This window comes from Aristolochia californica, unplaced genomic scaffold (genome assembly GCF_029961685.1).
Source record: "Aristolochia californica isolate CCGP_79_NKW_82.1479 unplaced genomic scaffold, dmAriCali1.0.hap1 SCAF_10, whole genome shotgun sequence".
NCBI classification, from domain to species: domain Eukaryota; kingdom Viridiplantae; phylum Streptophyta; class Magnoliopsida; order Piperales; family Aristolochiaceae; genus Aristolochia; species Aristolochia californica.
In genome coordinates, this window is record NW_027181771.1 from 5,156,236 (window position 1) to 5,179,515 (window position 23,280).

The 23,280-nt window shown below is 41.4% G+C and overlaps 2 protein-coding genes across 2 annotated transcripts; one reads left to right on the plus strand and one right to left on the minus strand.

Annotated features, from left to right (window-relative positions):
* The first annotated feature begins 2,844 nt into the window (after positions 1-2,844).
* On the plus strand, positions 2,845-18,557 carry LOC137934416 (ADP-ribosylation factor GTPase-activating protein AGD7-like). The gene is made up of 3 exons (XM_068778734.1): positions 2,845-4,131; positions 17,488-17,577; positions 17,898-18,557. Exons 1-3 carry the CDS (start codon positions 3,316-3,318, stop codon positions 18,390-18,392), a joined length of 1,401 nt encoding a protein of 466 aa, XP_068634835.1. The 5' UTR covers positions 2,845-3,315; the 3' UTR covers positions 18,393-18,557.
* A 62-nt stretch (positions 18,558-18,619) lies between these two features.
* Positions 18,620-21,999, minus strand: LOC137934409 (cation/H(+) antiporter 20-like). Its single transcript, XM_068778720.1, has 3 exons — positions 20,568-21,999; positions 19,188-20,081; positions 18,620-19,103 (listed from the first exon to the last, which is right to left on the minus strand). The coding sequence occupies exons 1-3, from the start codon at positions 21,765-21,767 to the stop codon at positions 18,765-18,767; spliced, it is 2,433 nt and encodes an 810-aa protein (XP_068634821.1). The 5' UTR covers positions 21,768-21,999; the 3' UTR covers positions 18,620-18,764.
* Between the last annotated feature and the right edge of the window lie 1,281 nt (positions 22,000-23,280).

Genomic DNA, 23,280 nt, shown 5'->3' on the forward strand with positions numbered 1-23,280 from the left:
CATGTGTCCTTATTATTTTTAAGGACTTACATTATTTACCCATTATCTGCTGCTATATAACTATAGATTTGGTACGTGTTATTTGGGCATTGCCTCATTACTGTTATTGTTATTATGTCTATTTGATTGAGACAACATTATTAAAGGACTCCTCGATTTTTGCATTGGGTTCATTATTTGCTGACTGTTGTTGGCATAGGTTCATATGATGAAGAACTTGAAGTACTTGAGAAAATAAAGCACATGGTGACCTCGGCTTCTTCACCTTATCTTCCTATTGATTCCCTATTACTCTTTTATTATTTGGCAGCTTTTCTCCTACCATCCTTTATTTGACTCTCACTTACCCCTTTGGCAAATTCTCTTGGAGCGTTGCTTTGGTTGGTCCTTTTTATATATATGGGTCCTTTTAAGTCCATTGAGACTTTTTATTGGTACCCTTGGTTTTTTTTATCATCGTCTTGTGAATGACAGACATTACCCACTTTATTGATTATTATCACTATCTTTGTTCGAAATCATTTGAGGTTGGTTTCGACTTACTACCCTTTTTAGAGTTTGTGCCTAGTTTCGTACTTATACTTGGGCAACCGTGACAAAGGAGATTATTACTGCATCTATCTTATTTGTTTAAAGTTAGGATTATTGTCATTACCTCTCAGCTTGGGGCAGAGTGTTGGAAGATATGATGTTATTAGGGTGTCATTGGTGTAATTACTTTATATTTTATGTCTCTTCTTCACTCTTACTTGGGTGAAGGATATAATTATAATATTATTCTTAAATAGAGCTTAAGGGGGAAGGTTTGGATGAAGTCCATAATCCCATTCTTCCTCCTATTTTATCCCCATCGTGTGTTCTCTTCTTTACCCTAGATGTAATCCATGGATGCCTGAAAATCAATAGAAATAAATCTGGCATTTAATCCAATCGACAAGTGCATTGACATAGGAGCAATTGTCTATATTTGTTTTAATATTTCCTCTTTTTCTTCCTTCCAGAATGTCAAAAGGAGAACTATGACAATGGGTAATTCTAGCGTTGCTCGAGTGATTAGTGAAGGAGAAGTAGAGTCAAAGGTCACATTCAGGAACACTCTCTCTCCATAGTGTGTAGTACGTGCTAGAAGTACAAAGAAATTTTGATAGAGTTTCCTTTTGAGTCAATTGGGCTACAAATTAGTGTTTGAGTCGAATAAGGTTGTAATTACCAAGATTGGATATTTTATAGGGAAAAATTATGTTTTTGCTGGTTTATTTAAATTAATTGTAATTTTTTCCAAAAATATTAATGACAATAAAGCTTCATTTTATGTCATGCCAGTTGATCTTTTGACATATAGCACAGTACATTTGGACATGTAAATATGAACACTTTAAAAAGAATGATGAACTTAGATTTAATACCTAAAAACAACATAGATTTAAAAAAATAAACGTGAGATATGTATCCAATTGAGACAACCTAGAAAGCTATTGCAGTCAACGAGTAGAAGCTCTGACCTTCTAGAGTTTATACACAGTGACATATGTGAGATGAGCAGTATTTTGACCAGAAGAGGAAAAAGGTATTTTATTATCTTTACAGAGGATATGTCAAAATATTGTTACATATATCTAATTAAGACTAAAGATTAAGCGTTAGAAAATTTTAAAAATTATAAATTAGAAGTAGAAAATCAAACCCAAAAAATTAAAAAGACTAAGGTCAAATAGAGGAGGAGAATGTAGTTCTATAGAATTTAGAAAATTCTTTAAGGGACAACGCATCATACATGAGACCACAACTTCTTATTCACCTCAATCCAATGGAGTAGCTAAAAGGAAAAACATAATATTTTTAGACATGATTAATTTTATGTTGTCTTGTTTTGATCTTCTCAATAATGTGGGGAGAAACTTTAATTTCAATGTGTAAAATACTTAATCTTTTTCCATACAAGGACACTTATTGGGGTGTCATCGAATCGAATCGAGCTGAGCTAAGCTTGATTAAAAAACTTCAAACTTGAGCTTGAGCCCAGCTTCGAACCTAAAATTGGAATCGAGCTTAAACCTAATAATTTTAACCGAGTTCGAGCTCCGACCTACATTTAAAACTTTGCATAAAATACATGTCAAATAAATTGTATATAAAATTATACATAAATTTTACGGTATAACTTCTACATAAAATTAGATACACTTTTAAAGAGCTTCTCCCAATCTTAGAAGGTTTTATTTTCAAGTTGGGAATAGAAAAGATGTATGATGAATCGATGGAGTACTTCAAGGCTAAAGGACTGCATTTTCCATTTCTTTATTCCTACACTTTCCATTTCTGCACAAACACCCAAGCCTCCTCAAACCAAGTTTGGCGTATATTGAAACCAATTTTTATTATATTAAAATAAATATTTGTAAACATTTAATTAAAAAATAAATATAAAAATATATTTATTATTATATTTTTCATGGGGAAAGTAAAAATATAAAAAAATAAAACACTAAATTCCATATTTATTACTTAGAGTAATTAAGAACTGGACAGTAAATTAGTAAAATAAAATCATAGGTTCATGATATGGATTGAAGTTAATTGGGTTTAAGAAATCCTCTTCCAACTCGATTTTCTGATTTTGTCGTTATCTCTTTCGTTTAGATGAAGATCCAAAATCGATTTGATTTTCTCTTTCTCTCTTTGAATTTCAATCAAACTCTTGTTTGCTGAGTGGGTGCGAGCTGAGGCGTTGTCAACTCAGAATAGTTCAATTCCCCTTGACATGCCCCGCGGGCTACTTAAAGAGATGGGCCGCCGTTTATGGGTAGACGCACTTTCGCTTTTTAATGGAAGGGTGTCGGCATTCCGCTAAATTTGCGAATTGAGAGGAGGCAGGGGGAGAGGGAGAAGGAGAGGGCGTGGGCTTATAAGCAGGGAAGAGAACCAACCAGGCCTTCTCTCTCTTTCGCGGGGAATTTTTGAAAGACCAAAACGCCCCTCCGCTATTATTTGATCCCGCTCTGACGCCTCTCCTTCTTTCTCTCCTCACCGGATCTCGGCAGATAATTTCCTCTTTCATTCGAAACGTCTGGGAGCGGGTCTGTCAGGGCCGGGAATACCGTCGAAACCTTCTCGTTTGCTGCCGAATCGCCAGATCGCGCAGACTGTTGATTTTTCGAGGTTGAGGGCTGATCAAGAGAAGGAGAAAGGACGAGAAGGACATCGCTTATGAAACTAGTGTCCTCGTCAGATCGGAGGTTGGTAGCTTTAGTGTAGCTGTTTGGGACCAGGGTCTCTCTCCTTTTTTGAGGATCCATATCATCGGATCAGAGCGCAATGGCCGCATCTCGTCGTCTCCGCGATCTTCAGTCGCATCCTGGAAACAAGACATGCGTCGACTGCGCGCAGAAGAACCCTCAATGGGCCTCCGTGTCGTACGGCGTCTTCATGTGCCTCGAGTGCTCGGGGAAACACCGGGGTCTCGGCGTTCACATCAGCTTCGTCCGCTCGGTCACCATGGACTCCTGGTCTGAGATCCAGTTGAAAAAAATGGAAGCCGGAGGTAACGAGTCCTTGAATTCATTTCTTGCACAATATGGTATCCCGAAAGAAACCGATATTGTTACCAAATACAACACAAATGCCGCTTCTGTTTACCGGGATAGAATCCAGGCTATTGCTGAGGGCCGCCAATGGCGGGACCCACCTGTGGTCAAGGAAAACATCGGTTCTGGGACGGCCTTTGGTAGTCGGAAGAAGCCTCCGTTGGGGAATTCGGCTCCCAGTAATAATGGAAGTAATAACGGTGGGTGGGATGGTTGGGATAATGAGGATGGGTACCGATCTACAGCCGATATGAGAAGAAATCAATCTGTGGCGGATTTTAGGGGAAGTTCCGGAGGCACCGGGAGAGGAGCTCCCGTCAGGTCTCGGTCGACAGAGGATATTTATACGAGAGCGGAGTTGGAAGCTTCTGCCACAAATAAAGAAAGTTTCTTTGCCAGGAAGTTGGTGGAGAATGACTCAAGGCCGGAGGGCCTCCCACCATCCCAGGGAGGGAAGTATGTGGGCTTCGGGTCCACTCCGCCGCCTTCCCAGAGAAATAATTCCCAAGGAGATGTGCTCAAAGACACAGTTTCTGTGTTTTCTCAGGTATTAGAACTAATAGTTTCTAGTTTGCTTTTGTTTAACCTATGTTGCTTTTTGGAACCATATGTGTGTCTCAACAGATTTAAATTTATGATGATTGTGGGTACAATTGTTGTCTTATTCAAGGCTTTGGCTTCATTCTCCATTGTGCATTGCTGCTTTAATTTGTTGCTTTTTTTTTTTCTTCTTTGAATGGTCTGCTTCTCAACTTTAATAACTATTTCCAAAAATGTCTGTTGATGTTGCTGTAACTCCTTTTGTGATTTATACTGAAGGTTGTAAAACGTGGATTTTGCACAATTTGAAAAAAGTGAGGCCTATTTTGTGATCTAATTTTCCCATATGTCGCACTAGTTGATAAAATTAAAATTATTAGGACATTCCTGTGTTTTGCCTGATGGTCTAAGATGCTTGTGATTAGAGCTTCGATTCTCAAGTGGGCAGAGACCCAAGTTATGAACCCTTATTCATTTTAAATTGTTTAGCTGAACTGGTTTGATTGGTTGATAATTCCTATGAGTAGCATTTTCACTACTTATTCAGGGGCTGTGTGATTGTGACCTTCGTCACAAGTTAATCTAGAGTTCGATTTCAAAGCACCATTTTTTTTTCCTTTGAAAAGAGTTTATTAGAGAGAAAAGGGATGAAAGAACAGGCTGAGACTTCCTAGACTGGGAGACAAGTAGAGTAAGAAATATAATAATAAAGCTAAATATTGAAGGAAAAACTACCAAATAAGGACTGATCCAGTCGCTAGCAAGCTTGTTTGCCTGTGCCTAGGCAGATGTAGGACAGAGAAAGCTTGCAATGTTTCAAATTTACTCAAGGGAGAAAACTGGCGGCAGAAGAGGAGTTCCCCTCGACCACAATGGGGGATTGGAACTTTGTGTTGGCCAGCCACATGCTGTTTAAAAAAGCAAAAGTTTCTGCAATAATTGAGTTGGCGGTGCTCAAAGGACCAGTGAAAGAGATTAAAGTGCTGCCACCGTGGTCATGAAATAAACCTCCAAATCCTGCTGAACCAGGATTACAAAATGAACTCCTGTCAAAATGAGCTTGTAACTAGGGGAGTCCAAGCAGCCATAGGATCAGACCTAGAGGATGACACTGAAGGCAACAATTGTCCAATTTCGTCGTACATGGGAGTTATGATATTTAACCAACTCCTTCCACAGGTCAACACAAGTGAGGATGATGTTGACTTTGTGAATACCTTTTCACATGTCCCTACATTTCCTCTGAAAATTTTCTATTGCATTCTCTCCAGATTGACCCATCTAGCTAATTAAATGTTTCTCTTGATGTATATCAGGTTCCTGGTAGGCTGATGTATAGATGCCGGATGTATCAGAAATACATTAGAATTATATTTTTTTCAAAATATACACATATTAGGATTTTGGAGACTGAATACGGCACAATGAATCCTTTCCTCAAAAACAAAATATACACTGAATCCTGTGTTTAGGTAGAACATTTACAGGCATCAGATTCTGAGAAACTTTTAGTATCATAATGAATGAAAAGGTATCATACTGATAGTGCTTGTCATTTTTCTTTTTCTTTTTTGAAGTTCTAGAAATTTATTCAAGTGGAAATAGAGGTACTGGCAAAGGCTGGGAAGAAGCCTACAAATAACAGCAACCAAAAGAAACAAAATCACATCTCAACCAAGTTTACAACAGTACTAGGCTGCAAATCATCTACCTTTTTTTATTGTATTATTTTTGAGAAGTGGAAAAGAAGATTCAATTAAAGGAGAGGGAGTACAAAGGGCCCCAACTATATGCTGCAGGGGCCTAACTGTGTCGTGAAGTACATCAAGGAGAGCAAAATACAAGAACAAACTGATACAAACAGATCAACTCAGCCTAATAGACAGCTCTGAAATGTTGGTGCCCTCAGCAAGCTCACCAGCAGCTGTTGTAGTGGAGCGGTGGACATGGGACCAAGTGATGTCCATGCTAACAATATCAAACACCTCTTCCATTTGCAGTAGAAGTCTCCAAATTGTAGTAGGGTTGTTCTTATCTCAACTGATCACAATGAAAGAGTCTCCTTCCATTACCATAAGATTTATGCAATTGTGTTGTGCAGTCCAAATGCAGTAAGTTTCAGCAGCATAAGAAGCACATACTCCCTTGTGGTCGCATGAAATTCCCAGAACTCCCCTGGCCCAAGGCATCCATGCAGGAGTTGGAGGAGTCCAAGGAGTGTTCCGGGAGGGCTTTTCAGGTCACAAATAAACAATGTTCAGCCAGTTCTCCATATATACGTGCTGTTGAATTCAGTGAACTCCTTTCTAGTGCATAGCTATGTGATAGTTATTCTCAAGGCCCTATCAATCACTGCATCAATACTTTCCATTTTGTGTTGAAACTCCGTTTTGTCCATAAGCACCAGAGAATCCTACTAGCATCGTTTGTCAGAGCATCCTACCAAGGGGGGAAATGGGCAGGCATTATGAACAATCCAATCAGCAAGGTGGCTGAGAAGCTGGTGCAGATATTGGAAAGCTGGAACATACAATGCCAGATTTAGGAGGCCAGTTGGCAGTGGAGAAGCAAGTGATCAACAGTCTCATCCATACCACTTTAGAGACTAAAGGTTGTTAACAATCATATTTCCCCTCCTATACAAATTGTCGTTTGTAAGGCTTTTGTTTTTTGACTGCATACCAGTTGAAATAAAGGACTTTAGGCTGGCCCAGCAACTTCCACACAATTGCTGCAACATTGGAGTTGTGAGAGGTGTGAGATGTGTTTTGCTTGTAGAAAGAGGATACCGAGAAATTGTTATGAGGTCCCTGAGTCCAGATGATGACAACCTCTCCTTGTCTTCTAATGTGCTGGCTTGTCATTAAGGCTTTCTGCTCATGTAAACTTCTTCTAAAGTTAATATCCCATCCCTTGGTTCTGGAATTAGCAACCAAAATCTCTTGGTTCCTATCAAGGGAGAAAAGCTTGGGGAACTCTGCATACGAATTTCTCGACTCAATCCAGCAATCCTTTCAGAATTTTACTCTGGAGCCAGATCTCACTCTGAAGCTCAAGTGGGAGAATTCTTTTCGACAGTGGGGAAGTCCACCTTGATACGCCAATGATTTTGTGGAAGAAGGCACATGTTTTACGAGATTTGCAAAGAAGTTTATGTATCCTCTATTTGAGTGATCTCTATGTGTAGCTGCTGCCTCCCTTCACCCAAGATATTACAACTTTTGAGTTGTCTTCCAGAGAAGTGGGGTTGAGAAGTGTCTCTTATAAGTGCTGAGGCAATGGAGCAGCACATAGACTTAGCCATGTTAGAGTCAGTTTCATCCAAGGGTCATAGGAGACAAGAGTGAGGTTTTCATGGTGATGAATCATATGGCCATAGCCTGAGGGGCTAGGGTTGTCAATTGAGCTCATATCAAAGTTCAGCTTTAAGTGTATAGTAAGGGGAGGGCACAGATCATCAATGTCTCTGAGTATTCTTGCCATGGGAAGAAATTGTTCTCCAATGATCTCTAATGAGGTCACTTTTATTTCTTCAAAATCTTTCAGCCCATTGAAAATGATACCACCTGTTGAACTAGTTATCACAGAAAATGTACAATCAATATTATTTTCACCTCATCTAAATATTTATATATATATATATATATATATATATATTGATTGAAATAGTGCTGAGTTCATTTAAAAAAAAAAGAAATAGTGCTGAGTTATATTAAAAGGCTCAAATGAGCAAAATTACAAGGAGGGGGAGCCATCCCAAACAATGAGAGATTTTTGGGAGGTTCCAAATTTAGCTAACCTATCAGCCACGTAATTGGCTGACCTAGGAATGTGATTCTAAGTACAAGAAATGGAAGATACAATATCTGTAATAGAGGAAATAATTGTCCAATGCCGCCAAGGGGAGTGGCTGAGACCACTTTAGAGTCTCCCTCAATAAGCAACTTCCCCTAAAATTTGTCTTTGAAAATCTTCAACCCAAGATGAAGAGCATTCACCTTCGTAGTGGTAGAAATTGTAATGCCCACATGCCCAACATAGGAGAAGATAGTTTCTCCATTGTGATTTTTGAACACATGCACCCCCCCTGCACCAGTCAGACCTGGGCATTCCAAAGCACTACCATTAAAATTTAGCTTAGTGCAATCTCTGGGGGGAGGTTCCCTCTCAGTCATGATCAGAGTCCTTTGGGGGCCTGCTATGTGGGCCAGAAGACACCAATTACATTGAAGGGAGATACTAGTCCGAGGAGTAAATTCCTTCCTGGTGTGGAGCTAGTTAGAAACCATACCCACAACTCAAGAGACCATATTGTCCAGATTGCTGAACTTGGAGTTGAATCTCCGATTATTTCTCTCAAGCTAGAGACACCAGGGGATGTGAGCAAGGCAAGCAGAGAGCAAAATCTTGTCAATTATGAGGAGGCAAGTCCCAAGTACCATCTATAAAGTGCCAAATAGATCCTGATGGAGGTCCACCTGAATGCCAATTTTCTGGAACACTGTCATCCAAACACTCCACGAGAAGCCACAATGCAGAAGAACATGTTTTACTAACTCCTCATTGCCACATAGGCATTTCAAAAAATTAAAACAAATATATTTATATTTTCACCTAAGGCACCATGGGTTAGAGGCAGCCATAATATGCCATAAAAGCGACCCAATTTAAGGAGCTCTGAAGGTTTGAACTGCTGACAATGTGGTCTGGAGAGTTGCTGGTTGCCAGAAATCCAGCCCAGATCTCCTTAGCAATGAGTTATAAAACTCTGTAGCAAAAGAACAATGGGTATCACAGGTAAGGATTTTTCTTTTTAATAAGCACCACAAGGAGATTTTGACCTTTGTAGAGGCAATAAGCTTATTTGCAGCTGTCCTTATTTTGACCCAAATCTCTAATGTAGTACCTTTTAAGCTTGTTAATGAGGAGTTCAATTCGGGCTATCTCATGATCAGGGGTCTCCTTAGATTAAGATTCTACCTGCTTCTGTCAGAGGAGTTAGACACTTGATTCACATACTAGTGGGTCTGTAGCCAATCTAATAATGACTGAGAGTTCAAACAGCAATTGGCTGGCTGCCTAGCCAATTATCTTCCCAGAATCTGACTCTAGATCCAGAATTAATTCCAAAATTGAGCTTAATTGAATGTGTGCCAACAGAACTGGTTATCAATTTCCATAGACGAGAGACAGCAGCAATTCTAATTGTAGGGGGCACAAAGGCATCAAAAGCTATACATACAAATTTGCCACCAAAGGCAATTCTTTCCTACTCCGAATTTCCTTAACCACTTCATAAGAAATGCGTGGTTAAGTACTCGAATCTTCCTAATACCCAGGCTCCCATTCCTTTTTTGCATACAGACGTCATCCCAATTTATTGGATGAGATTTAAATGTGTTGGGAAGCACATTTTCAGAGAAACTTCCTTTTGATGGCTTCAATCTTTTGGGCTACACTTGCTGGGCAGTGAAGGATTCAAAAGAAGTTTTGCAGGTGTGCAACTGTACATTAAATGAGAGTAAGGTGGACAGCAAGAGAGGTATTTATCTTTTTAACCAAAGTGCAACTGTACATTAAATGAGAGTAAGGTGGCCAGCAAGAGAGGTATTTATCTTTTTAACCTAAGTGCTCTGTTTTTTTTTTCTAATTTGTTCAGCACGTTTTAAAAAAAATGTCCTGCACTGGCTCTGAAAGAGATGAGGTACACAGCCTGCAAATAAAGGAACAACAAGTAAGAAACAGGAAGGCTCCAAACACTGCAACCAACCAATACTGTAAGAACCGATGTCATTGTTAACCCAGTGAAGTGATTAGGTCTTGTTCAAACTTGGGTCAAATTGGGTTCGACCACTGGTGACCTGGTATGACATCATAATGATGTTTTTAAAATATAAATCAAAAGATTATGGATGAGGGGAAGAAGCTTCCCACAGATTGCATATGAGGGAGAGGGGCAAAGCCCTATCCCCCTCCCCCACTTATTTTTCTGCAATGGGGAAGGTTGTCGTCTCGCACTTAATAGGGGAGGAGAGAGCCTCCACCCTCCCTGTTAATAAGGGGTGGCAATGGGTAAAGGGCAGAACTGGTAAAGGGTGTTCTGTTACCTATTCTATTTACGTTCCATCTGTTCTCTTATTTGTTGCCTATTCTATTTACATTCCATCCGTCTGAATTGTTGAGAGAGCATTCTGTTTTTTTGTTTTTTCACCCGTTTACCTGTGGGTAGATGGGGGAATAGGTAAAAAAAAGGGATACATCAATAAATATTATTAAAATTTTAAAAAATGGGTAGAAAAACAGCGTCATGGTCGATCCATCCATGATTCAGATAAGAAAAAAGATGAAAAGTAAAAAAAAAACATAATAATATGGTTATCATGATCTTAGACTGTAACAAACTGATTACTCAAGAAACAACAGTAAAAGCTTGTCTAAAATCTCAACACTAGGCATTCTCTTGTTGATGTCTTTCTAAGAAAAGAGTAAAAAAAGGTATAAATAGAGAAATAAAATTACGTAAAAGAGAAAAATATAACAAAACATAATAATCTTATGATTATATCTTATACTAATTCAAATCAGCACTATATTAAACATGTTATAGGTAGTATCATCAAACATAGAAACTAGAAATTACAAATAGATAAAAGAGAAGATGAGAAAAGAAGGAGAGCAAGCAGAAACATAACAAAAGACATTAAGTGATTCAGAAGAAAACCATAATAGGAAGGAAAAAATTAGATAAAGAGAGCTATCTCCATTTTCAAGAAAAAGTTAAGATAGAATAGAAAAAGACGAAGGGGATGCCTTTATTTGTTAAATGAAACAAATGCTTGCTGCCAAAAACAGGTAGTTACTTCAATGTGTAACAATGGGGCTGTGTAATTTGATAACGACTCTTTGGGGTAAGGAAAAAAAGAAGAAAAAGGGGATAAAAGAAAATGGATGTTGAAAGTTACCAATCTTTCAAGATTCTGAGCAAAAATCATCTTGGTTCAATGGTCATCATAGTTCCTCATAACTTTGAACATGATCTTCTCGTTGACCTTGGCAAAGGTGGTGCAGCTACCATGGCGGAGGTGGAGAATGTAATAGCAGCACTAAGTTGGAGTAGGAAAGAGGAGAGAAGACAATCAAGCAGAAGAATGGCATTGTGATCAATGTCATGAGGAAAAAAGTTCACTAGGTTTTGGAGGGAAGGTTAAATGTTAGGTTTACAAGATTACCGCCCTTTCTACTCTGGTAATAGGGTAAGGAACAAGTATTATCCATGTCCATTTTGTTTAACAAATGGGACAGGGGTAGTTTTACCTGAATTTGAATACAGGTAATATTTTCTCTTCCATATACTTTTCTAAACGGGTGGGTAAAGCAAAAAATCGTTTTTTTTTTGGGACGAAATTGCCACCTCTACAGTCAATGTGCATACCACTTCTTCCCTTGCAATGCCTCTCTTCCCTGGTGATGTCTATGGTGTGTGTGTGTGTGGGGGGGGGGGGGGGGTCCCCATCTTGCAGTGTTGCACACACGAGGGAAGGAGACGTCCCTCTACACCAACTGGATATTGGCAGACCTGATTACGTCTGCTGGTTTAGCAGTTAATCCACTTAAACTGGGAATCAGTCTTTAAGCATTTTCAATTTTTAGATCCTGTAAAGGGATTGGGTTTGGTTGAACTTGGTTCTATCGACTGGTCCAGTCTAGCTTCAATAACATTGCAACCAATCTCAATAGCCAATTTTTGTGCCATATCTTTAATGATATTGATTCAAATGAGAGTGGACTTTCCCTAATGCACATGCTACTTCAAATGCATCTCATAATTTGCATGAAGTCCTTTTAATTTAAGAATTTTATCCATTGTAGCATTGCAATCATGCACAAACTGATAAAAAAAGATCTCTTGAGGAGAACTGTTTGTGGTGGTTGATAAGTAACATTCACACATTCAAAAACAAAACAAAAAAAGAAAAAGTTGTGAGTGACTTCTTCTGCCCCAAATAAGGAGAAAAAAATGGAAGGGATCAAGCCCTCAAATAAGTGCAGCATGGAGATTCTATTCAAGTTGGTTTCCCTTTTCCATGACCCTGCTGCCTTATCGATGCTCTGCACAGGTTAGCTTTTTTTTTTTCCTGCTTCATCTGTTTCTTTGCACTTTCACTTGGATTCTGGCCACAGCTGGATACTTTTCCATGTTTTCATGATTCAAGCATCTATTTGACTATCAGCTAATGAAACTCAACAACAAATCTCCATTACTTGGAGGCTGACAGGCCCTCAGAAAGTTCTTCACTTCATTTGGACTGCAGCACACTTACTTGTGCTGAATTGCAAAAGAGAGGTTGCTCAGCAATCAACTCCCTTTGCAAGTTCTGCTGCTCTCAGGAAGAAAACCTCTGGAAGGAAAGCAGCTGATTGGCCATGGAGGCAATTTCACTTGACACCTCAATGTCCCTTCAGTTTTACTATCTTGGGTGCCATCTTAGTGCAGTGTTCCACATGGCAGCTTCCAGCAACTGGCAGGGTCATATGTAAAGCAGCTATTGCCGTTGTTCCTTGATTTTTTCAGAAAGATTGCAATGTCAGAGCCTTTAACAGAGTTTCCTTTACTGTTGGGAGCTTATTTGAGAAGCTACAACATACAATTCTTAATTGGGACAGCACTTTCAAAGGGCTTCCTCCCCTGTCCTTCTCAGTTATATGGAATCATTGGAAGTTAGTGGCTACAGTCTCTCTCAAGCTCCACCTCAGCTCATTTATGGTCTGCTCCCAGCATTTGCTTTGCTCAAACTCAAGTTTGATGGTTGGGGAATCCTTGACTGGCTAGTATTGAAGGAGCCAGAAGGGATCATGCAGGTTCCAATCTCCTCTTTTTTTTAGGTCCTGTTGGAAGAGGTGAATCTGTTGAAACTGAAATTAAGGCTTTGCTTCTAGGGCTAAAACTATGTAAACTGGATTTCTCTGTCTCAGTGGTTGTTGAAAGTGACTCTGCCATTGTAATTAGTTGGATGAATAAAAGCTCCCTCCCTCCTTGGCATTTGGTTATACCAGGAGGAAATCAAAGACCTATGTAGCTCTTTAGTTGCATACTGGCAGCATACCAAAATTTGAGGATTCTTAACATATCTGATGCACTGGCTAAGGGAGGAGTTCCTAGACACTCTCTCTTGGTTGGGAATTCCTTTCCTGTTGTATCTTTTTTTTTTTTTTTTTTTTGAATGAAGATGTAGAAGCTATTAAAAGAGGAAAAGTACAATACCTAGCTAAAAGGGCCTTCCTCCACAACAAGGTGTTGGAGTGAAACACCTAAGTTACCTTGAGTGTCAGTTAAATGGTTAGTGGACCTAGGAATGTGCTTCCAATTATAGTTTATAAGAGAAATTAAATTATATATATAAAAAAGCATATCCCAGTGCCGCCAGGGGGGTGGAGTTGACTTCGCACACCAGTTAATGACAATTTTAGAATCACCTTCAATACAGACAACCATTAAGCAAACCAGAGAGCTCAACAATGGTAGAATCGGAGATTCCAATTGGCCCAGTGAAGGTAAAAAGTAGACAACCATTACCATCATGGATAACTCCACCAAAGCCCGCAGGACCGGGGCATCCAAGAGCACTACCATTGAAATTTAATTTGTAGTGGCCCATCGGAGGGGGAGACCAAATTTCCATAGTCGGGGGATGGGAAGGATAAGTCATGCCAGCTATTAGCACCCGGTTCCCTCTTAGGTCGGAGCCGTTAAGATTCCGAAATTCCTTACGCATGAGGATCCACATGGAAACTTGGCCAACAATATTTTCTATCAGTATATCAATAGGGATAGATTTAAAGTTGAATTTTCGGTTGTTTCTTTCCTTCCATAAGGCCCAAATGATATGACCAACGCAGCAAAAGATAAGTAATTTCCCGAGCTTTGGGAGGCTAGCACTGGTAACAGAGAGAATAGTGGATGTAAGATTTTGAGAGGGGCAGTATTGGAAACCGATTTTGTTGAGGAGACTAGTCCAGACAGTGTGGGCAAAGTTGCAAAGTAAGAGGACATGGGAGGCTGTTTCAAGAGAAATTTGGTAGAAGGGGTCCTGGACAGGGTTCCTCATTGAATTAAAGAATCAGACGTGAGGAATTTGTTTCGACATGCGCTCTAGATAAAAAAATTTGCACGTGGAGGGGCAAGTAAGGTACAAGCAATGGCTGCAGGATGATCGATTTGTGGGGGGTTTGGGACAGCTGAGGAATTTATAAGCAGATGTAGTGGAGAAAGGACCTTTTGGGCAAGGAGTGCATATGAGTGTGTCCGGCACATTCCGCGGAGTTACCGAGGAGAGACAAGTAAGGAAGTTGGATGCCAATAAAGCCTTTGAGTCCGAAAGGGCTCTCCGGAGATTCAAGTTCCATCCTCCAGATTTGGTCCACTGGTTTGAGATAGAGGCTTCAATATTCCTGGTCAAGTTTTAAATCAAACCATGGCTGATATTGAAACTACATGGGCCCATCCACCAATTTGACCAAAGTTTTGTCAGATTTCCCTTACCAGAGTAGCATTTTATTGCCTTCTTGAAATCAGGTAATAATATTACAATTTTTTTCCAGACAGGGGACAACCTTTTACGTTTCCAACCTCAGTCCACCACCCAAATAATTTGTTTGCTTTAACGGCGACTAAAGTTCTCCAAATTAATTCAGGACACAAATTAAATTTCCAAATCCATTGAAGTAGCAAGGCAGAATTAGTGTAGCAATATCACGGATCCCGAGACCTCCAAGGAGTTTAGGTTTGCACACCTCACCCATTTCACGAGAATATACTTCCTTTCACCGTTCGGTCCTCCCCAAAGAAACCTCCTTTTGAGGAATTCAATTCTTTTTCAGATAGAGGTTGGACACTGATATAATGAAAGAAAATAAGATGGGATACCTTGAAGGCATGATTTAATAAGAACAAGCTTACCCGCTTTGGAGAGAAATTTTCCTCTCTAGGAAGCCAGACGGTCCTCCAGACGCTCAATAATAGGATGCCAAGAGCTTTTGGAAGGCAGAACGGATGACAAGGGGAGGCCCAAATAGGTGCACAGAGGTATAGAAATTTTGCATCCCAGATAACAAGCCATAGAGTTCAGAACATTTGGATCAATATTGAAACCGGTGATGGAGGATCATATGCATACTGAAGGAGGGCAATGTCTTGATTGGGGTCATCAGAGATGGGGTTTAGCTAGCCAGAATTTTTAGCAAGATAGACCATAGACGCCAAATGTTTTGCAATGAGGGTGAAGAGGAAAGGAGATAACGGGTCCCCTTGTCGAATGCCTCTGGTTGCGTTGAAGAAATCACAAGGTTTACCATTGACAAGGACAAAGTATGACGTAGTAGAGATACAACTTCTCATCCAGAATTTTCAACGGATGTCGAAACCCATTTTGTCAAAGGATATTTTGACCACAAATAAAGCACTTTGACAATGGTTAATGATTTTGGGAAGGAGGGATTTGAGGTGGCTGACAAGAATTTGACCTATGATTTTGTAAAAGCTAGTGGTGAGGTTGATAGGTCTGAAGTCTTGGGGAGGGTTGAATTGGCTTTTTTTTGGGATTAGAGCAATGAAAGAGGCACCGACAACTTCATGAGTGATACCAACTTGGTGGAAATTATGAACACAGGCATACACATCATTTTTTACTACACTCCAGAATTTGTGATAAAACTCACCATTGAAACCATTTGGACAAGGGGCTTTGTCCTTAGAAGGCCGAGAGAAGCCAAATCAATTTCTTCTGGACAGAAAGAGCGCTCTAGTTCATTTGCATCTGAAGTGGAGATACGCTTATATTCGAACTGATATAGTGTAGGACGGTTGAAACATTCCTTTGAATAAAGATCTAAAACGAATTTGACAAGGAGGTTAGATATTGAGAGGCTATCCGTGACCACCTAGTCTCCATGATAGAGAGAGGTGATACGGTTAGCCTTCCTTCTGGCCGAGGCAATAACATGGAAAATTTTGTATTTCCGTCCCCCTCGGCTAGCTAGCAGAATCTAGCTCGTTGTTTCTAGTAAATAGTTTCATTTCTAAGAAGATTTGAGAGCTCATGATTTAAATGATTTCTGAGAAGTAAATCAGGAGAAGAAAGGGACGTTTGTTCTTCGAGGAGATCAAGCTCAGATATGTGACGACGGACCGAATCTTTCCTATTGTATCTTGATTTCACCTGTTGTCTTGTAACTATTTATCCAAGCAATAAGAGCCAATAATCATTTCATAAAAAAAGAAAAAAGAAGAGAAAGTAAGTAAAACTTTTAAGCTGTTTTTGATGAGAGGTGGTCTTTTCACTTTGATCCACTATTCTTCTAGCATTTTCTCTCGTTGTGGTGAATTATGTCCTCTCGAACTTGAGTCTGGAGCAAGGTCTATGACATCTGCTAATGGATACCTACTAATATTACTGACTCTTCAATTTTTGTTATGTTAGAGTTGGTTTATCTAGGAAAGATGGTGTCTGTGGGATTGAAGCATTAGGTAAATGGTTTCAAGGGTTATCACATTGTTACTGTGCTTACAGCCACTTATTGTGATGAACAGATGACAGTGGAATATGTTACTTATTATTTATTTTGTGTAGATGTCCTTTCAACATGCATAAGTGGCTGTACTTATTCCCGGGTTAAATATTCTCATCTTTTTATATTTCATTTTTGTAACTATGAACAATGATAAATGGATGATTCTTCTTTGTAGTTTTGGATAACATTACATGAAACCCTTTCTTGTAAGAAAAGAAGACTATAAGCATAATATCCTACTTGGACTGGCCAACTGCCAATTTCAGTAAGCTTGCGTGAATCAACCCTAAACTTAGTTGACTTTATTAAGCCATAAGCCACATCTTCATTAACCGAAGGGAGATATATTCTTTTTGGGCATTAAACAAAGAGATGAGCAGATAAGTGCTACTGGACTATGGTTTCAATGTATGCACACCACTGTTTATTAGCAATAATTGGTAGGTTTTCGGTTGGGTTTGGTTGGTTGATACATCAACAATTTTCACCCTGTACTAAATTGGAGCAAGACAATTGAAGTGTTCGCCCAAACCTTGAAGAAAAAGCTGTGTTACCTAATATGATTCTAGAATTATGATACCAATGAATCTTCTGCTTTTTGTGTTTTTGAGACTGACGAGGAAATGAAGAATAGTAGACTAATACTCTAAAATCCCATTGTTGCAAGGATGATGCTTACATTTGTCCTATGCTCAGATACTAATGGACCTCAAGTGTGTTGATCTTTTGTTTGGTTGTGCATTTGTCTTTGTCATAATGCTTTCAACAATTACGACGCTGCTGTCTTTATTTTCAGGGATTTGGTCGGCTGTCCATTGTTGCAGCTTCTGCTGCTCAATCTGCAGCCAACGTAGTTCAGGCAGGCACAAAGGAGCTGACTTCCAAGGTATCCATTTTTATTTGGTTGCAGCAGAAAAATTTGTTATACTATTTGAAACTGGTTTTCATGCTTACTTGAACCTCCAAGTTTTCTGTCCTTGAACCTTCTTTATGAAAATTCAAGCTTCATTATTGTTACTTGAATTCAACTTTCTAAGCCAGGAGGACTTTTTATTTGCTTGTATCAAAGATGTTAAAGAGCTGGTGCAATTTTGCTATTCGGCTCTTCACCTTCATTTGTTTGAACTATAGAATGACTTAGTTACTAGCTTATGGTTGTCATCTCATCTTTCCTTCTATTTCTCTTTACTTTTAATCCTTGTACAGGTGAGAGAAGGCGGCTATGATCAGAAGGTAAATGAAACTGTTAATGTTATGACAACAAAGACATCTGAGATTGGACAGAGGACCTGGGGCCTCATGAAAGGGGTAATGGCCATAGCTACTCAGAAGGTGGAGGAATACACAAAGGAAGGTGGTGTCAACTGGAGAGGGGATGGCTGGAATGACACTGAAACAAAAAATGGTTACTATCAAGAATTTAAGCAGGAGAATAGAGGATCTAATGACAACAGCTTTGGGGGACACTCGTCAAGCAGGAAAGTCGATACAGTAAGTTCTTCCAGTTCTTGGGATGATTGGGAACAAAAAGACAGGAAGGAAGATTCTAGGAAGGGAGGTCATCACGGTGGGGGAGACAGCTGGGCTGGATGGGAGGATAAAGATGATTGTTATGACAGTTTCCACCAGAGTTCGAACAACAAGAGCACACCCCAAAATGGTAAATCGGAATCTTCATGGACAGAAGGTGGTTTCATCTAAGTGAACTATTACAGTTGGGTTATCAATTTCAGTTATAATAGTTAAAAAATTGTTGGACAAAGGGTGTTCAATTGCCCTGTGAGAAGAACTACCTGTTTGCATGAATTTGGTTTTGAATTTAATTTTTATGAATTTATGCCCACAAAAGTATCACTATTTTTTCCATTGCTGTTTTGAAATAGTATTGGATTCTTGAATATGTCACTTTGCAGGCATACAGTGGCAGCTGCGTAAGGGCTTCTCTTATGATATATTATATTATATACAGAAAGTTACAGGAATCGGAACGTTAAATAGTCCCTGAAATCAGAATCCGATAAACATACTCGGAATCATCGATCACTGCTTTGGTTTTATTAAATTGTTGGCTGTTCAGACGGAATTGGACGCAGCATTTGCGTCCAGAAGGGGGGCAATCTCATTTCCAGTCATGTTGTGCTGCTGAACGACGAGGATCGACGATGCTATGCCGTGGCCCGTCGAAGCCAATATGTCCCCCACCGGACCGAGCTCTGCGTGTTCGGCTGATCGGTAGGCGAGATCGGCAACCATGGCGGAAGGAAATCTTCCCCGTCCCACCACCATTAGCTCGTAAACTCTCGTCCTCCCGATCTCTATTACGCTTGCCTCAACGTTGTTGGTCGGCTTCTCCTCGAAATCAGCCCCCATCGTCTTTCTCCGGAATTCCTCCACTGTTGCGTCGTCCAGTTCCTGTACTTGTCATGTTATTATAGAGAGATTGAGGGACTGACTTTAGTTGGGGGCATTTAGGAATTCTGGAACGAGAAACCTTACCATTTCTCTGGCCGGATCGATGGCGGAATTGGAGAAGCTGTAGTTCTTCTCCAGTGGGAGCTGAAGAGAAACATGGTTACCACCCTCGATTGCTTTGGGTCTCATAAATCTGATGACATCAACTTTCACTCCAGGGTGCTCCGCCATCCTCCCTGCAAGCTCTAGGGCCTCCCGATCGTCCGGTCCACCGAAGAACAAGACGCACACTCTGCGCGGCGTATCGCCCGGCCGTATATCCTGGTCATCGCCGCCAAGGCCGCGGTCTACCAACACCCCTACCGAGCAGGGCGCCTCTCGGAGTACCCGGTGATTGACACATCCCCACGCGTTCCCCACATTCTCCATTTCGCCGTCGCTACCCTCTCCGCTTCCACCCACACGCTTGTGGAAGGGGAGGACCACCATAGCCACTCGCTTCTCCTCCGCCACCGAACAGACGTCCTCGTGCATGCTCCCAAGCGCAGAGACCGCCGTGAGCGTCCGCACCCGGAGCCCACCGAGCTGTCCGTACGCCTCAAAGGCTACGGCCACCCGATTCTTGGTCTCACGTTGTAGGCGGGACTTTCGCGCTCGGAGCGCCATGACGATGGAGGAGGACCGCTCAGTGAGTTCCACAAGGTGCATGATGTAAAGCGCAAGACGGGAACGCTTGGTCTCTCCCCGTATAGTCTCGACGAGGCTGATGATGGAGGGAACGTTGGCGGGCCCGTGGAGGCAGGCCAGGATCCTGACCTCCTTGTTCTTCTCTCCCGGCGACTCCATCTGTATCTTCCGTTGCTTGTAAGGGTCTCCACCCCGAGCCGGCTTGTAGATAGCCATCACCGTGGGAGTGGTGATGAAGGTGGTGAAGAGCGCCATCAAGACTAGGATTGCAAACGTCTCATCGTTCAGAACCTGCGTTCCAGGGTCGAGGATGCTGAGTATTATTAATCCACATCATCAAATTCAGCCAAATCAATCCAATATTCTATTGAAGATCCTTACGGCCAACTTCTCAAGCATGAAATTGGAATCGGAAGTCACACGGGATCAATTAAAAAAAATCTATCTCCTCGCGCGCGGAGGCCAGAGGTAGAAAAGAAAGTTGAATATTCCTGAGGTTTCGAGTTACCAAATTTTTTAAGGGCAGAGAATCTCCACAAAAAGTGGAAGAGATGAAGATAGAAAGCATTTCGTTTCTACAGAAGAATGTGGAAAAGCCACAGTTTGCGAGGCGATCGCACTTTGCCTCGTTCAAACTACTTTCCATAAGATTCGGGAAAACAGTAGTCCCTTTTGGAGATTACTTTTCTCAATTTTTGAAAAATTTGCAGTAAACTTAAAGTTTAATAAATTAAAGTAAAAGGGTTTGAATGATTGAATGATTGAATCTTCGCACACCTTTCGTTCCTTGCCGATGTTCAAGACGATCAGCTCCACCAAGCCCTTGGTGTTCATGAGGAAACCCAGAGCTAGGGCTTCTCTCATGGGCATTTTGTTGAGTACAGCGACTGTAAAAGTCCCCGAGATTTTACCAAAGCATGCCGTCGCGATCACCAGCGCCAGCAGGCCCCACGCCTCGGCCCCGCGGATCTTCGCCACGTCCGTTTTCAGCCCGCTCGAGGCGAAGTAGAGAGGCAGCAGCAGCCCAGAAACGAAGTCTTCTATCCTTTCGATCAGTCGCCCGGAGAAATCCCCTTCTTTGGGGATGGTTAGGCCGAAGACGAAAGCTCCGAAGATGGAGTGCACCCCTATCAGGTCCGTAACGAACCCCGCCGCAAGCACCCCCGCCAGTGTGAGGCATATGTACGCCTCGCTTTCGCCGGAGCCACCCCACCGCTTTGACATCCACGTCATCGTCGGCCGGACTATCGCCATCATGAACACCACGAAGGCGACGCCGCTGAGGAGGACCCAGATGGAGATAAGCGGGCTCTTGTGCGTGCCGCCGGGAACGTTGCCGGAGAGTGCTACGGCGAGGGCGAGCAGCACCCAGGCAGCCACGTCGTTGAAGGCGGCGGCGGCCATGGCGGTCTCGCCGATCGGGGTGGTGAGAAGCTTCAGTTCGGCGAGTATACGTGCCAGAACCGGGAATGCAGTGATCGATAGTGCCACCCCCATGAACACAAGAAAGGGGCCGTACGAGACCTGGTCGGCGCCTTCGATGGTTTTACGGACGACGAAGGCAACCCCGACGCCGCAGACGAAGGGGAGACTGATGCCGGCGGCGGCTATGGCGAAGGCCTTGCGGCCGCTGCGACGGATGGAGTTGAGGTCGAGCTCGAGACCGACGAGAAAAAGAAAGAAAAGGAGACCGATGGAAGCGACGGACTCGAGGATGGGGAGGGACCAAGAAGGGAAGACATGGTGGGAAAAGGATTGGGACCTTGAAAGAACAGAGGGTCCGAGGATAATTCCAGCCACGATCTCGGCGATGACTTTGGGCTGCCTGAGGGGTCTGAGAAGGAAAGTCAGCAAGCGAGATATAAGAAGAACCAAAAGGGTTTGGATGATGAGCAAGGGGAAGGCGTAGTTCAGGGGATTATCTCCTTGCCAAGCGCCATTAGAGGAGGTTTTAATAGACGTAATGTTGACAGCCATTGCAAACCCCGAGGAGACGGTTAATCAACAAATGTCTCCGAATCAAAACCCGATCGATTATATTACCAAAACGGCAAGATGCAGCAACAGCACCATGAATGAGGTAGAAAGAAGAGTTAACACGAAAGAGCAGAGAGAGAAAAAAAGGGGTCGAGAAGAAACGAGGAGGACAGAAGGTGGTGGACTTTGCAAAAAAACACTAGTAGGAACAGTCTATATAAGCCAATGTGTGAACGAGTAGCAACCGTGGGACTCCCAAGTTCCCGAGCTCGTGAAAAGACTAACCACTACCGCCTAATTTATCACTGATGACGATCCTGGACATTTCCTTTTTGGTATTCAAAGTTGAGATTCAGAAATCGGAAGCAAGTTCTTCGACGTTTTCTACTCCGAATACCAAAAACAGTCAACTCCACCTGTCCATTACCAATTTCATGGACGGTTTCAGACGGCGAAGGAAGCAAAAACGGAACGAACGAGTGACTGCCGGCGCTCTCGAATTGAAGATGAGATAGTTTATAGAAACAGATTCAGTTGAAGGTGGCGGCAGAATTAGCAGAGAGTCGACATAAACCAAACCAGAGGGGAGAGTTCTTGAAGGGCTTCGAGAGGCACGTGGGAAGGAAATTTACAGCTGTGCGCGTCGGCGTCGCAGACACGCTTTCATCTGGCGTTACACGTACTCTCTTCAAACTCGGGCAATGTAAATAATTGGTTAACAGTTGAAAAAAAGGAGTGGTCTTAATTAAGGTGGGCGTCACGGTTTCTCTGTTTCTCCGCTTTTCGTTCAAAAACACGGGCAACGAGAGGGGAAGAGCTTCCATGATCTTCTTCATCCGTCTAAAGATCCGATTTGTAATTTTTTTTTTTTTTTTAATTTTACTCATTCAAATTTAACCCATAGTTAATATTAACAATAGTATGTGAAAATTGAGTGGGAGGTAGGCCATCCCTTTGTCCACTCTAAAAAGGGAGGAGAGTGGAAGTGGTGGTTTCCTCTCCCCTTCCTTTCTATGTGGGGGAGGCCAATTGGATGATGCTATAATGCTATAAGGAAATTACAAATTTGCTTATGTGAAATATTTGTTAAGATTGACAATTGGGTGTGAGATGGTTAGACGTTATTGACCTTCGAGATTCCCAAGAGTCGGTATTCTTGTATTTGTAGAAAGATGGGTTCCATCCGCAAATCTCTTCTCCTCTCTTTCGATCTTACTACTCTCAATGTTCTTGTATTATCCTATCTAGAAATTTATGATCAAATAGAGTGTTTTTTATTTATTCTATTTCTAAATCATTTCCTGGGTTTTGTTCTAAACTGAACTATTCACCTTTGACAATAGGTGCAACACTAGATAATCAATTCTTCATACGAAATCTCTCTAAAACTTTATTGATATAGGTTTCTTGATATAATACTAATGTCTCTCTTAATCTTTATGCCTATGATATAAAAAGTTTTACCCATATTTTTCATAGCAAATTGCATTGAGAGAAATCACTTAATCTCATG

Coding starts and splice junctions, on each gene's coding strand:
- LOC137934416 (XM_068778734.1), top strand. CDS start 3,316: ATGGCCGCATCTCGTCGTCTCCGCGATCTTCAGTCGCATCCTGGAAAC. Junction 4,132..17,487: donor CAGTTTCTGTGTTTTCTCAG/GTATTAGAACTA, acceptor CTTTATTTTCAG/GGATTTGGTCGGCTGTCCAT. Junction 17,578..17,897: donor CAAAGGAGCTGACTTCCAAG/GTATCCATTTTT, acceptor ATCCTTGTACAG/GTGAGAGAAGGCGGCTATGA.
- LOC137934409 (XM_068778720.1), bottom strand. CDS start 21,767: ATGGCTGTCAACATTACGTCTATTAAAACCTCCTCTAATGGCGCTTGG. Junction 20,082..20,567: donor ACATCGGCAAGGAACGAAAG/GTGTGCGAAGAT, acceptor CCTGGAACGCAG/GTTCTGAACGATGAGACGTT. Junction 19,104..19,187: donor TCGATCCGGCCAGAGAAATG/GTAAGGTTTCTC, acceptor TGACAAGTACAG/GAACTGGACGACGCAACAGT.